This window comes from Papio anubis, chromosome 12, assembly GCF_008728515.1.
Source record: "Papio anubis isolate 15944 chromosome 12, Panubis1.0, whole genome shotgun sequence".
NCBI classification, from domain to species: domain Eukaryota; kingdom Metazoa; phylum Chordata; class Mammalia; order Primates; family Cercopithecidae; genus Papio; species Papio anubis.
In genome coordinates, this window is record NC_044987.1 from 56,797,748 (window position 1) to 56,813,408 (window position 15,661).

The 15,661-nt window shown below is 41.8% G+C and overlaps 2 protein-coding genes across 4 annotated transcripts in view; one reads left to right on the forward strand and one right to left on the reverse strand.

The window, feature by feature from the left end:
* Positions 1 to 310: 310 nt before the first annotated feature.
* The window catches only part of PAK1 (p21 (RAC1) activated kinase 1), a 148,721-nt gene continuing 133,370 nt past the window's right edge, over positions 311 to 15,661 (forward strand). Inside the window, exon 1 of one of the 3 annotated variants that reach the window (XM_017948790.2) lies at positions 311 to 821. The gene's annotated coding sequence lies outside the window, so the exon portion shown is untranslated. The remainder of the gene's footprint in view (positions 822 to 15,661) is intronic. The other 2 variants (XM_017948785.3, XM_017948787.3) reach the window with 2 other exon arrangements.
* On the reverse strand, positions 550 to 1,929 carry LOC101020758 (translation initiation factor IF-2-like). Its single transcript, XM_017949197.3, has 2 exons — positions 1,868 to 1,929; positions 550 to 1,051 (listed from the first exon to the last, which is right to left on the reverse strand). Exons 1-2 carry the CDS (start codon positions 1,927 to 1,929, stop codon positions 550 to 552), a joined length of 564 nt encoding a protein of 187 aa, XP_017804686.2.

Here is a 15,661-nt window from a genome sequence, read left to right on the forward strand (position 1 = left end):
GTGATTCCCCAGCCTCTGGCGTCACGCGCCGATGACGCAATCCCAGGCGTTCGCCCTTCTGCAGGCCAGGGTTTGGCCTCGCTCCTACGGGTCGGTCAGGCGCTCCCCGCCCCCTCCCACCTGCGGGAGGCGGGGCGGGCACGGCTCCGCCGGAGCCACAGCCGCGCAGGAGAGGGGGAAAGGCCGGGGGGGAGGGAAGGGGGAAAGGGCGGGGGTAAGGGGGGAAGAAGGAGGAGGAGGGGAGCCAGTGAACTAGGCGGTCAGGCCCGCCGAGCGGCGTACAATAGCGCAGTTGTAGGCGGGGGAGGCGGCCCTGCCGCGGCTGCAGCCGGAGCCGAAGGTGGCGGCTGCACAGTAGACGCCCCCTCACGGCTTCCCCCACACGCTCCCGCCCCCTCGCTCGCCCATTGCGCCTCCCTCGCAGGCTCCGCCGTCCTCCTCCATAGACGCTTTCCCCCTCGGACTCTTATTCCCTTTTTCACGGAGCCCCGCGCTCTCGTGAGCCCCCTCGAAGAACCTGGTCTCCGCATCCAGTTCCCATCTCCTGCTTCAGAGGCCATCCGAGCTCTTCGCACCTCGCCCCTCAGCCCCCCACCGTTGCCCCCGCCCCGCGTCGCCTCGCTCCCTGCCGCCCCCCCCATCATTCCTTCCCTCGCAGTTCCCCTGTCCTGAGGGGATCCCCGGCACTGGCGGCGCGGCGGCGGCAGGAGGGAGAAAGTGAAGCGGTAGCTCGCACACACTCGCGCCCTCACTCCCGGCTCGGCGGCACCCACCATCGGGAGGAGGAGGAGGAGCCGAGAGGAGCTGAGCGAGCGCGGAAGGTGAGAGCGGGCCTCCTGCCCGGTACCCCTCGCGTCCCCGGCTGCCAGGGTTGGGGCGCGGGGGTGGGGACGGGTGGAGTAGGGGTCTGGGCCCATTTATCTCGCGTGGCGGGGCCGGGCGCTTGGGCCGGCGGAGGCGCCAGGTAAGGTGAGGCGGGCGTCGCCCAGCGAGGCCCGCTCCCGTCGGGCCAACAAAGGCCCCCCGTGCGCTCACCGGCGGGGTCGCGGGTCTTAGACGCCGGTCGATCAAGAGACCCGGGAGAGGGAAGGGAAGGGGCGGGGCGGGGCCAGGCCAGGCTGGGGCCGGGAGCCCCCACGGGTACCGGTCCGGGACCGAGTCCCTTCCGAACTTTGCAGTCCTGCAGAGCTCACCCTGTCCCACTACGAGGAGGCACAGCAAAGCGGCGCCCCAGTTCCTTCTGCATGGAATAAATGACCCCTTCTAGGCTTGGACAGTCACCTTTAGGGTTTTACTCCCTGAAAAATAAGGGCTGGTAGGACTTGACTTACGCAGCCCCTCCCCCACCGCGGAATATTCTGTAACTTGGGAAGTGAAAAACAACCGGGAAAGGAGATTTATAGTTATTTTATGTTCATTAATCCATTTGAAAAGACATGATTGTTGTAGTCTTCGCTATCCTATTTCAACAATACACATTACTGGGAATGTTTTGGAAGAATACTTGAGAAGTAGTGGGTTGTGAGCAACGTCCTTGGTTTTTAAACCCCTTGGATAATTGTTCTACTCTTACAAAAACTGAACAGTGAAGGGAAGGGTTAGTTCTGTGGTTACTAATAAAAATTCAGATTCGTTAGTCTTGACTTTAAGAATTGTTCTTGAGAAAAATCTTTAATTTTGCCTCCTACATTTGTGGGTTCTCTTTCAACTCTGTCAGGAGAAAGTAGGAATTACTAGTACAGATACCTCATCTCTTACCTTGTGGCTTCATCTACTTCTTGTGTGACCTTGAGCAGGTCACTTCCAGCCTTAAAAGCTCCAGAAGTTTGGTTTTATGCCCCAAAACGGGCAGGTAGCAAGCACCAACTCAGCTTTCAAGAGTCCACTGAAGAATTCCCACACTGTGAAATCTTTGCTGGCCTCCTCCATCCTGTCCCTCCTCTCAGACAGAACTGACTTTTTCCCATTGGCCCGGTGGGATTTCTACCACAGCACTTATAACATTTTGGTTCTTATTTGGAAAATTCTAAATCACGTGCGTAGAACCCCCATCCCCCCACCTCAACTAGCAACTATGCCTTTCAAAAAGGGTTTTGGGAACATTGACGCTGAAAACTTCCCATACTTTCCCTGAAGCTTATCCATACGCTTAACTACATGAACTCATGTGTCTGCCTTGGTAAATTTGCTAATTCAGTCAATTCATTTATCCAACATTACTGGAGTTTGGAGAGCTACTATGTTTCAGGCCTCTTGCTAAGGCTATGGGGATTCAGTCTATTAAGATATTCCCTGTCTTCAAAGAGCTCAAAGTCTAATGGGTGAGGTAGACAAGTAAACAATGAAGGTCTGCCCTAATCTCTGGGGGACTCCAGTTGTACAGGTAGTAGTGTGCAATAATTGAGGCTGCTGGACCTGTTTTACAAGTCTTCTCTTGGCCAAAGTGAGTCCTGCAGGGAAGGTGACCTGCCTCATCCATAAGAGGGCATTTGGTAAAAAGCTTGTTCAGTTCAATTCAATATACATTTACTAAGCGCATGTTTTGAGTCCCTCTGCTAGGTTTGAAGGAAGCAGTGCCTCAAAGGAAGGTACTGTGCATCCAGAAAGATTTCTGTGAAACAAAACCTTACCACATCAATGCCCCCTACCCCTGACTCTTCATATTCTGAAGATAAATTTCAGACTAACATGGAATAAGAAACTCTCAGGCATCAGACCACTGCCTGCCTTTGCAGCCTCACTTTCTGTGGCTCCCCTGCCACTCTCATCTTCACTTTTGCATGTTCTGTTTTCTTCCTGGATGCTTCCCTTCCACCCTTTACCTGCCTGTGGAGGTGTCCTTGTTGGGCCTTTGCGATGCAGTCCCTTAGTCTCTCCTTTTCCTGCATAGAATGAGTTGCTCTTCCATCCTCTGGCTCATACACATACCACTCTTATGGTCTTCTATAGCACTCTATTGTAATTACTTGAGTTTGTGCCTTTTTTCGGTAGCCTGTGAATTTCTTTTCTTTAATAAGCCCTTTAAATTATTCTGATGCTTGCTAAAGTTTGAGAACCACAGGGTTAAAAGATCTGCTCTTGATAAAAACAAGCACCCTGCCAGCTCCCGCTGTCCCCTGTTTTTCTTCCATAGCACTCACTGCTTGACATTATCCCATCCCATCCCATCCCACCCCACTCTTGCCAATAGAATGAAAGCTTCCTGAGACTGGGAAGTTTTGTCAGTTTGGTCATTGCTTTAATCCTAGTGGCTAGAATAGTGACTGCATATAGCAGGCACTCAAGTATTTGTTGAATGACTAATATAAGATGATTTAATCCTATGTATTGCTAGCTGCTACATTGGGGTTTTACTAAAGAACAGTTCTCAATGAATAGGAATCATGGTCCAATATGCGAATCCAAGGGGATCCTCACATTTTTGGGGGATTCATTTTAGGTTGAGCTTTTCCCTTCTACATCTATGTGTCTCCAGCCAAAGCCTGCAAGAATTTTTAGCCCCGTCTTTTGTTTGTTTTAACCACCACCTGAAAACTGCTGTTGCAATATCCCAAGCCAGGATTGTTTCCTGGGAATTTGCAACTTGGTTTTGCAAGTCTAAATAAGCACTCTTAACTTTTGAGTCTTTTAATTTAAAACTGTCTCTTCCTGGTCTCCTGTGGTTTTTGTCTTTCTCTAGTGCTCTATAGGGTCTGTTTGACTCCACACAAAGGTTTCCCTTCCTTGTGAAGCTCTTAAAATGCTTTGTTTCTTTCACTTTCTTATTAGCCCTAAGATACCATGCCCAGTTTTCTCCTTTCCTAGCTTCCTTCTGCGAGAGTGACTTCATTTATTCATCCATTTACTATAAAATTATGAGTCCTCCTCTACCATGTGCCAGACCCTGTGCTGGGCAGGATGTTCAGCTATATACAAGAGTGCAGCCCAAGTCTTTAAGGAGCTAGAGATAGTATGACATGATAAGTGCTGAAATGAAGAGATGAAATAGAGGGGTGAAAAAAGGTGGTATATGATCATAAAGGTGGGAGAAAGCTGCCTTTCTATTTGTTTCCCTCAATTTAGTAATGATTTGTTAAACAAGCATCATTTCGACAGGCAGACTTTTAAAAAATTTTAAGAGGTCATGGGCTTTGTTGGGGAAAACTAAAACAAAAATCAAGGTAGAATCAGCAGTTGCCAATTTGAGACATTAATTAATTCTGTTGTTGCTGGTTTTAATGATTTTTATGATCCCTCTCCATGTTATTTTTCAAAATGATAACCAGAAAGTGGGAGAAAAATATTTCTTTTTGGCATAGTAAAGAGACAAGTTTAAGGTTATCAAAAGAATACATCTCACTACAGTTTATTGTATATTTTTGAAAAGCTATAAACGTAATATGCATCTAAAAACAGAGGCTTTTGACTTTATGATGAAGAAATGATAAATGTTTGAAGTGATGAATATGCTAATTATCCTGATTTGATTATTACACATATACATATCAAAATATCACTCTATCCTATAAATACATACAATTATTACATACCAACTAAAAACAAAAGGAAAAATGCATTGATTCAAAATTAATAGTCAGTATATTCAAACTTGAAGATAAAAATTTTAAAAACATTCTCTCACACCAGTATTTCCTCCTTCTGGGTCTTTTTGTATGCCCATTATTAAAAAAAAAAAAAACAACATATCTTCACAGATGGTGTTTTAATTTCTAAGGGGTAATGTAATTTGTAGTGGGGGAAAATGAAACCCTGGAAAAGTTAGGAGACCTTCTTTAGTATATGTTACTGCATGACCTTGTAGAAGTAATTTTTATCTCTGTGTTTTGTCCCAACTATAAAATGGGGATAGTAATGGTTGCTACGACTAGTTTACAGGATCATGAAGCAATTAAAATAATGACTATAAAGGAATCTTTGAAAAGTATAATTTGCTTGTTAGTTGTTAGGTGGTGGTAAGCTTACTAAAAATGACTTACATTATTGAATACCTGTTCTGTACCAGGCCCTACATGAGATGTTTAACATGTTCTTTTTAACCCTCAGAATAACCTTATGAGATGATTGTTGGTATCTCTGTATCATAGGTGAGGAAGCCTGAGAGTCATACTAGTAAAGGGAGCTTATTTGAGGTTTTGCTGCAAGTAAGTGGCAGACCGACAGTTCTAGTCCATGTCCATCTGACTCCAGCAGCTATGTGCTATTTTCAGTACACAGGATGATTTTAATTTTTCTGCACAGAGGATATAGGAATGTTTTGCAAATAAATATATTGCAGTGAGAGTTAAAGTTTCCATTTAGTATGGTTTTTTTTGTGTATTAGAAGGCTTGGTGAAGACAGATTTACATTCATTACATTTATCATTCATACAGGAAAAATAATAACATCTTTCCTGGATGTTATTTTGTTCAATCTTCATAACAGCCCTATGAGATAGGTATTCCCATTTTACGAATTAGGAGGCTGAGGATTATATTAATAGAAGTCTTGGCTTGCTCAGAGGCACATCATTAACAAATGCCTGAATATTCATTTTAAACCACATTTTAAAATTCTAAGTGTAGTACTTTACTTTGCCGCTATAACATATAGCCTTTTAAACTCTATCAAACTAAATTTTGGGGCACTAGACATGTCCTTTTAAATTGGTTCCTAATCTCTTTAGCTTCTTCTCCCTAAGAAAACCCTGACTGAAGTCCACAGTTTGAATTAGAAAGGATAATTGCTGATAAAATCCTATGTCAGATGGTCATGATGTTGCAGACTTAGAAGATAATACTTCATTACTGAAGCCGCCAGATCAGGCTTTATCCAGTATTTGGAATCACTTGTGCCTGAATATTTCCCTGTGCCATCATAAATTTATTAACTTAATGTACTACATTTTTCTACCTTTGTTGTGAGCCTTTTCTTTCATGAATATCTTCCTCTTCTCTCCCATTCTTTTAGTTTTTGAGATGGGGAAAGTCATGTATGTGCTAGGCTTCTCCGGACCATCCCTTCTTGAGGAATAGTGTAGTAGTAAGTCTAGAAAGAACTAGAGGTTCATTCATCCCTCATGAGTTTGTGTGGTATTGATTGACTGTAGAATTCATCTAATTCTCAGTTATAAAAAGTCAATTATGTCTTGGCTTTTGTTCCTGGAGTCAGGGTTAGGTAATTTGCATGCAGGATTGGGAAATCCATTCTTGTTTATGGACTGCTTTCTTTTATTACTTTTCTACTTCCAGCCTTCTCCAATATCTCTTTACCTTTCAGACTGTAAGTACTAACTGAGGCTGGCAAGAGCATTTTCTCCTTTATAGAATCTGCCTTTTGAATCTTTGGGGATGGCAGATGACAATGACAGTGTATGCATGGCTTCCACCCTCATCTGCCTGCCTGTATCTTTAGGGTCCAGCTTTCCTTATTTCCTCCTTTATTCCCACAAAGCTAAGATTGATGTCTTCCTCACTGGAACCCTCGTTCTCATAGTACTTTGTGTATTATTGCACTTTCCAAGGGAGGGTATAAGGAAGAGCACAAAATTTGAAGTTAGACAAAGAGCTACTTGGACATTTATTTAAATCTCTATTTGTTCATTTGGAAGAAATAATACCTAACTTACAGAGTTCTTGTGAAGATTAAATTAATAATATATGTAAAAGTGAATTGTAAGATACTGAGCTATATAGATGTTAGGTAGAGTAGTTGTAATTTTATGACTATGATTGTGTATAGCAGTGGTTTTAATTTTGGCTGTGCACTTGAATTACTTGTGAAGATGTAAAAGAGTTGCCTTGGCATCTCTATTTTGAAAGGTTTATAGGTGATTCTTATATGCAAAGTTGAGAAGCACTGTCTTATATTACAATATTTTGCATAAATGTCTTACGTAAGTATTATATGAAAAGTAGTATTTTTCTTGCCATTTTAAGTTCCTTCATTTGCTAAATAAATACTATGCATCAGGCATTGTCACAGATTCTGAATAAACAGATGAATCATAGCCTCTACCCTTGAGTTTATAGTTTCCGGGAGAAACAGACATGTGCATAGACAATTACACTACAGTGAGACAAAAAATGACAAAAATATGGAGATAAGTGCAAGGGCCATGTGAACACAGAGGAAGGGCATCTGCTGCACTTGAAATGGAGGTGGACTGGCAAGCATTCTTAAAGGAGGTGACATCTAAGATGGGTTCTGAAAAATGAGCAGGGGTTAACGAAGCACAGTCAGGGAGGGTTGAGAAGAAAGGGAGATGATGGACCCTCTCGAAAGAGAGAGCAATATGTGAGCAGAAGATTTGAGAGCATGTTTGGGGAGCCCTGTGTAGTTTAGTATGCTTAGAAGATAGGGTGTAAGGTGGGGAGGGGTGAGAGCAGAGAGGAGGCAGGGCCTAGATGATGAAGGGCCTTTTGTATAATGTACAAAATACTTTTACTGATATTATCTGACTTTATTCTTTGGACAATTCTCTGGGTTAGCTAGGACAGGTGTTGTTTCATATTCATTTGATAGAAAACACAAAGAGGTTAATTGACTTTCTCTGAGGCTACACAGCACAGCTAAGATCTGAAGTCAGGTTCTTTTGATTGTTCAGTACATCATACTTTTCTTTTTTTTTTTTTTTTTTTTTTGAGACGGGAGTCTCAGCCTCTGTGACCCAGGCTGGAGTGCAGTGGCCGGATCTCAGCTCACTGCAAGCTCCGGGCCTGGTTCACACCCACATTCTCCTGCCTCAGCCTCCCCGAGTAGCTGGGACTACAGGCACTCCACCACCTCGCTCAAGCAGTTTTTGTATTTTTTAGTAGAGACTGGGTTTCACTTTGTTAGCCAGGATGGTCTCGATCTCCTGACCTCGTGATCTGCCCGTCTCGGCCTCCCCAAGTGCTGGGATTACAGGCTTGAGCCACCGCGCCCTGCCCGTCATGCTTTTTCTATTACACTATAGCCATCTTAGACCTTTGTGGTGTTGTAGAGATCAGGTAAACTCTGTGGATACAGCAATTGTATGTCATCACAAATGACAGCAATTTGTAAGCTGTAACGTGCTAGACTGATGTTGGCTAACTCATTTTACAGATGAGGAAATTTAGGAGCAGAGATATCAAGCTGTCATTTGAAGACTTTTTTTTCTTTGAGACAGAGTCTTGCTCTGTTGCCCAGGCTGCAGTGCAGTGGTACGATCTTGGCTCACTGCATGCTCCACCTCTCGGGTTCACACCATTCTCCTGCCTCAGCCTCCCGAGTAGCTGGGACTACAGGTGCCCACCACCACGCCCGGCTAATTTTTTGTATTTTTAGTAGAGACAGGGTTCACTAACTTAGTTTCACTATGTTAGCCAGGATGGTCTCTATCACCTGACCTCGTGATCCACCCATCTCGGCCTCCCAAAGTGCTGGGATTACAGGCGTGAGCCACCGCGCCTGGCCTTGAAGACATTTTTAAAAATTATTACTGTGTAACCACAGCAAGTCACTTAACCATCCTGAGACTCAGTTTTCCTTAGCTGTCATATAGATGTGTTGAGTTTGATGCCAACTTCTTAGCTCAAATATTTTGACAGTGATTCTTAACCTTCTCACCTACTCCTTGCCCTCACTCTTTCTCTGTAATACAAAAGGATGTAGTCCATCAGTAACAGTATTTCACTATGGAAATAGTTCCCAGTGGGCTAGAAGAACAAAATTTAAATTTCCAGTTTGGGGGATGGGTGAAGAGGGACTTGGTATAGTTGGAGGGGCTCTTGGTTCTTCAATTACCTGTTGGAGAATTACTATTAATATTTTATTTATTTATTTTTTTGAGACAGAGTCTTGCTCTATCGTCCAGGTTGGAGTACAGTAGCTCCATCACAGCTTACTGCAGCCCTGCCCTACCAGGAGCAAGCAATCCTCTCACTTTAGTCTCCGAGTAGCTGGGACCACAGGGGCATGCTACCAAGCCCAGCTAATTTTTGTATTTTTTGTAGAGACAGGGTTTTGCCATGTTGCCCAGGCTGGGCTCAAGTGAACTGCCCACCTCAGCCTCTCAAGATGCTGGGATTACAATACTTGGGCCTTTGCCCGGCCCAAGAATTACTATTTTATAACGTTCCCTCCCACTTACTTTCTCATATGGAATTATCTGACCAGTCCAGAGTCTGAGATTTTTTTGGTATCCAGGATAGATTTTGCTTAATTTAATAAATTATGTATGTAATTTGTAAAGTAACTTAAAAAAATAAAGAACCAGGTGAGCAAAATTAGAAAACCCATCGTGGTAGACTTTTGAAAAGTCTAAGTTTCCTGGACTTTCTAGAGATTATATATAAGATTATATATATAATTTTTGTGCTTTACTGTTTTCAAAACCCTTTATATAGAGTCTCATTTAACTTAATTCTGTTCTTAAGGCATATTTTTATAAATGAACAGAAGTTAAGTGGCATGATTATATAGCTGGGAAGTTGCAAACTGGAATCTTTAATTCGTATTTTCTGTCTCCACATCTGGTCACCTGCTCCTGATCATTCGAGTGCTGCCCTGACCAGTGGCACTGTTTAAAAAATTCTAGGTTCCTAGGAGAATGGTAAAATATATTTATAGTTCCCTCTAACTCTTTCAAAGAATCATTTTTTTCCTATCCATTGCTACTTGCTGGACAATGGACTTAGTTGACTGTGTGATAAAGGTTCCAGGACAGTTAGGAATGGCTGCTGAGTATATTGTTCTTCACTCACACACACACACACACGCACACACACACACACTTTCACATATGTGCCAATCCAATACAGCTAAACCTGACTTACAGTGGTTCAACTTAACGATTTTTTGACTTTATGATGGTGTCAAAGCAGGATACATTCAGTAGAAACCATACTTGGAATACCCATCCAATCACTTTCAGTGCAGTATTTAATAAATTACAGGAGATATTCAGCACTTTATTATAAAATAGGCTCTGTGTTAGATGATTTTGCATAACTGTCGGCTAATGTAAGTGTTCTGAGTTTGTTTACGGTTGGGTAGGCTAAGCTATGATGTTTGGTATGTTAGGTATATTAAATGCGTTTGTGACTTAAAGTATTTCAGCGTAAGTTGGGTTTATCAGGTCGTAACCTAATTGTAAGTCAAGGAGCATCTGTAAAACTCTATAATGCTTCTATTTATTCCTTAATTAGACTACACATATTTATTGATTTCTTCCTGTGTGCCAAGCATTGCACTTAGTATTAAGGATACAATCATAAATAATACAGGCATGGTCCTTGTCCTTGCTCTTACAAAGATTATATTTCAGAGGGTAATACAGAGAAAAGTAAGTAGATATACAAGTGCACAGTTGCAGGTTTTGCTAAGTCCTGCAAAAGAGATAAAGGACTAATGTAGAGAGTTTTGGAGTGATAAGGGAAAGACTTCATTGAGGAAATGATGCTTTTCAACTGAGATGTGCATGATAAATAGATTTTAGTCATGCAGAACATTGAGGGGAAAAAGCATGTCAGGCAGAGGGAACATTTTAAATGCACAAAGACCCTGAGAGTAGGTAAAAGTTTAGAGATGTGCTGCTCAGTATGGTGGCTACTTAGCCAGTGTGGCTGTTGAGCACACTGGCTGATTCACATAGAGATGCACTGTAAGTGTAAAATACATACCAGAGTTTGAAGACAATACTGAAAAAATAATGTAAAATAACTCATTAACTTTTTATATTGGTTATATGTTGAATTGTTAATATTTTGAATATATTGGGTTAAAATGTATTTAAAAATTAATTTCACCTTTTTACAAACTTTAAAATATGGCTACTAGAAAATTTAAGATTACATATGTGGTTTGTTTTTAAGGCTAACATTATCTTTCAATTGGATAATGCTGGTTTAGCTCAACATAGAGGAACTAAAAAAAAGGCCATTATGGCTGTTGTATAGGAAGCAAGAGTAAATGGTCTGAGATGAAGTTGGAGTGGTATGAAGAGACCTGTGTAATATCCTAGTAAATCTGAAGGGACTGAGGGGATTATCAAGTCTGATTTTATATATTGAAACAGTTAGTAATTGCCAAAGTCTCTCTTCTCTCTAGAGTGCTAGAATGAGGACATGAGCAAGCACTTTCAGCATAGTTTCTTGGGATTAGAATGCTCTATTTCATTGTCAGCTAAAACAAGTAAATGAATATTGATGAAGAATAAATTGATTAATACAAGTTTCCAAGTGGTCTTGAGACTGCCTCTGGGTATCTGTCGTAAGTAGACCCTCTCAAAGACTGAATTTTTCATAAAAATTTTCCTGTAGGCTGACTCTTCTTGAAACTGTTTCATTTTATACTGTATTTCTTTAATTTTATGTATGTTAAAAAATTTTTTAAATAAAACATTGGCAGGGGAGTATGTGCAGTGAACACCTATATGCCTGTTATTTAGACTGTGTGGTATTTTGCAGTTTGCTTTATTGCATGTTATATATCCCTTGATCCATTCATTAACCTATCTTATTTTGAAGTGTTTCAAAATAAGTTGCAGGTATCAGTACACCCTTAAACACTTTAGCATCCATATCATTATTTGCTTACATGGAACTGTACTCTTACTTGATACTCTGTGGCGTTATTTGATGAATATCTGTGTCTACCCTACTAGACCCTACACTCCAGAGAATCATTTCTCTTTAAGGCTTGGCACCTTTAAGAGAATGAGTTTTAACATACTACCCGTTTTCTTAAAAGCCCCGCCCCCCGCATCTTTTTTTTTTTCTCACTGTTGTATCCCCAGTGCCTAACCTATAATAGGCACTCAACAAATATTTTTTGATTGAGAAAATGAGTGAAAGTGGAGCCAGAATTCCAACTGTGGTCCACATGACTTTTTTTTTTTTTTTTTTGAGGCACATGACTTATTTTTTTTGTAGTATTTATGTCATTTGTTTCCCAGGCTGGAGGCAGAAGCAATCTCGCCCACTGCAAGCTCCGCCTCCCGGTTCACGCCATTCTCCTGCCTCAGCCTCCCGAGAAGCTGGGACTACAGTCAGTCTCATCAGCCCCCTAAGCACTTTTTGTGTGTGTGTGTTTTTAGTAGAGATCGGTTTCACTGTGTTAGCCAGGATGGTCTGGATCTCTCCTGACCTGTGATCCACCTGCCTCGCCTCCCAAAGTGCCGGGATTACATGCGTGAGCCACCGTGCCTAGCGATGGGACGGAAAATTCTTTTTTTTTTTTTGAGACGGCATCTCCTTCTCTCGCCCAGGCTGGAGTGCAGTGATGCGATCTCTGCTCACTGCAAGCTCCGGCTTCCCAGGTTCACACCATTGGCTTGCTTCCAGCCTCCTGAGTAACTGTGTCTAAGATACTGCCTGCCAGGCCTGGCAGGACGTGGAAAATTCTTAAAGTCGATCAGCAGCTACTTTGCTACTCTGGATCTTTCTTCATTTCCTTTAAGCTGAGGAATTACATGTTACTGAAAAATGGCATTGAACTGAGACCCTTGAAGGCCTATTTGCCTTCTAGTGGGTCAACTCTTTTTAGTATTATCCAAGGCAGTGTTTCAAAATTGGCTGTTTTCTTTTAGATTAGTATGGGTTTCTTTAAAGGGCCACACAAGCTTAACATGAATAATGTTACTAACTTTGTTCCATTAAAGGCAACAGGGTCTGGGCCGGGCGCTGGGTGGCTCAAGCCTGTAATCCCAGCACTTTGGGAGGGCCGAGATCGGCGGATCATGAGGTCAGGATCGACCATCCTGGCTAACACGGTGAAACCCCGCCTCTCTACTAAAATACAAAAACTAGCCGGGCGGTGGCGGGCGCCTGTAGTCCCAGCTACTTGGGAGGCTGAGGCAGGAGAATGGCGTGGAACTCCGAGAGGAGGAGCTTGCAGTGAGCTGATCCGGGCCACTGCACTCCAGCCTGGGTGACAGAGCAAGACTCCGCCTCAAAAAAACAGGGCTGGCCGGGTCACGGTGGCTCACCCTGTAATCCCAGCACTTTGGGAGGCCGAGATGGGCGGATCACGCAGGTCAGGAGACGACCACCCTGGCTAACACAGTGAAACCCATTCCTACTAAAAATACAAAAAAATTAACCGGGCGTGGTGGCTGGCTTCATGTAGTCCCAGCTACTCGGGAGGCTGAGGGCGGGAGAATGGGGTGAACCTGGGAGGCAGAACTTGCAGTGAGTCGAGATCATGCCACTGCACTCCAGCCTAAGATAGAGCCAGACTACGCCTCAAAAAAAAAAAAAGGCTTGCTCTGGCCAAACTTTTGTAATACTATTAATCAATTTAAAATTTAGTTATGATGCCATCCTGACAACCCTTTTTTGTTTCCTTTTTTGGTATATGTAGACATACATAAACATACATGTAGTTGTAATCATAATGTAGACCTAAGTTTGTTGTTTGCCCTTTTTTCTTGACTTATACACGTTTCTCCATGTTACTCTTTAGTCTTCATTGTAAAATTTAAGATGATATTCCATAATTTACCTAAAACTATTGTATCAGTCAATGTTCTACTGGAGAAACAGAACCAGTAGAATAATTCTTTCTTTGGGAAACTTTAGTTTTGCTCTTAAAGCCTTTCAACTGATTAGATGAAGCCCACCGAGATTATGGAGGATAATGATCTTTACTTAACGTCAACTGCTTGTAGATGTTAACTACGTCTACAAAATACCTTCCTGGCAACACCTACATTAATGTTTAATTGAATAACTGGGGACTATCGCCTAGCCAAGTTGACACATAAATCTATCAGGTGTAGGTTTTTAGGTTTTTCTTTTCCTACTATAAATTATACTGTAATTTTACCCATAACACTACATATAGCTTTCTTCTTTCAAATATTATTTTTTTAGAATAAATTTCTATAGGTGGGATTACTGGATCAAGGGGTAGAAGACCTAATGGACTCTTGACAGGATTTGACATTTGCAAACTGAAAATACCACTACAGCCTTTCTTTTGATGATTTCTTCAGGAATTGGCCCATTCAACTGATTCATTTACTTTCTCCACAGCCTAGTTTTCTGCCTGTTTTCCATCTCTGGAAATAATTGCATGCTTTTCTTCAGTATTGTCTTCAGTTTTCTTCTTCTTCTACCACTTTTTTTCTGCCGTTTACCTCTCTCTGCCCCCACCCTCCAGACTTTGCCTCATATATCACAGATAAAATAGAAGCTTCATATTCCTACTTAGGATTTACTTGGATTTGTACCCATTCCTTCCTTTGCCCCTTCTTTTACAATGAAAGAAGTGATTCTGTTCTCTTTCCTCATCTCTTCTTCGCTTGCTCCTCCACATGTTTCTAGATTGTTTCCCATGGTCCCATCTTTAGACTCCTCACTTTACAGCATCCTTAAATTTTGCCTTCTGAGTTATCCTAAGCAGCCTTCAAATATTCTACTTAAAGGAAAATAATTTTCCTTTTCTTCACCAAAAAAAAAAAGTGCTCATGAGATCCCATGTCAGCTTCTAGATAAACCCTATCTCTGCTTTCCTTCAAAGCTAGTCTTCTTTAAATAGCTATTTACAACTATTTACCTTACCTCCTATTTATTCTGCAGCCTACTCCCCTCCTGTCTCCACAACCCCATCATAACTGCTCTTGCTAAGGCCATTAATGATGCTCATGGTGCCAAACTTACTTTTTTTTTTTTTTTAAAGCAAGCAAACAAACAAAAAACTTCTTAGCCACAGATGTACCTAATAATCCTGTACCTCAATGGCTGGCTGACTGGCTGACTCCCTCGCTTCCTCCCTCCTTCCCTCCCTTCCTCCTTTCCTTCTTTTTTTTTCTTTCCTTCTTTCTTTTTCTCTCTCCCTTTTTCCTTTTCATCTTTTTTTTTTTTTTTTGCCTATTCTACAGAGTTTGTGAAAGTCTGTCTTGCCTCAGGGCCTTCACACCTGTTCTTTACCCTTGGTTTGCTGTTCACAATTCTGGCTTCTCCTTCTCGTTCAATAAACAAATATTCATTATCTACTGTAAACCAGGACCTTTCTAATCTAAAGAAGAGCCCCTCTGTTTTCCTCTTACAGCACTTTGTTATTTTCTGTAATGGCATTTATAATGATTTGTGATTCTATATTTATTTGACTGTTGGTTATGTCTAGACTTTTAGCTCCATGGAGTCAAAAGTCGTGTCTTTTGGTCACCATTGTACCTCATCACTTAGTACAGTGCTTGGAACACAGTGAGGCTTGTAAATATTTGCAGAATGAATAAGCTCATGTTATCAGTCCAATGGATTATCAAGCCTTGTTAGTTTTATCTCTGAAGTTTTTTTTCCAGTTTATTTTTATTTCTCTATCCTTTCTGCTCTGATTTAGACTTTAATCATCTCTTCCCTTGACTTTTAGTAACCTCTTAACTAGTGTCCTGGCAACCAGTCTTTCTGCCCTCTTATTTATTATTCTGCCTGGAGTAATATTTCTGATCCTGTCACTGTTCTGCCCAAAAGCCATCAGTGTGTCTCCATTGTTTATAGGATAATATGTAAATTAGTTATTCAGGGAACTTAACAATTTGACCTCACCTACCTCTTCAGCGTCTCTTCTGACCCTACTCACTCTCTCTAAATAGATGGTTTCAGTTTCATTCCATTTCATATCATATTACCCTGTTCCCTCAGCCTGGAATTCTGTTTTCCTCTATGCTTTTAAAACTCTTATTCCTCAAGATACAACTTGGATGCCAGTTCTTCC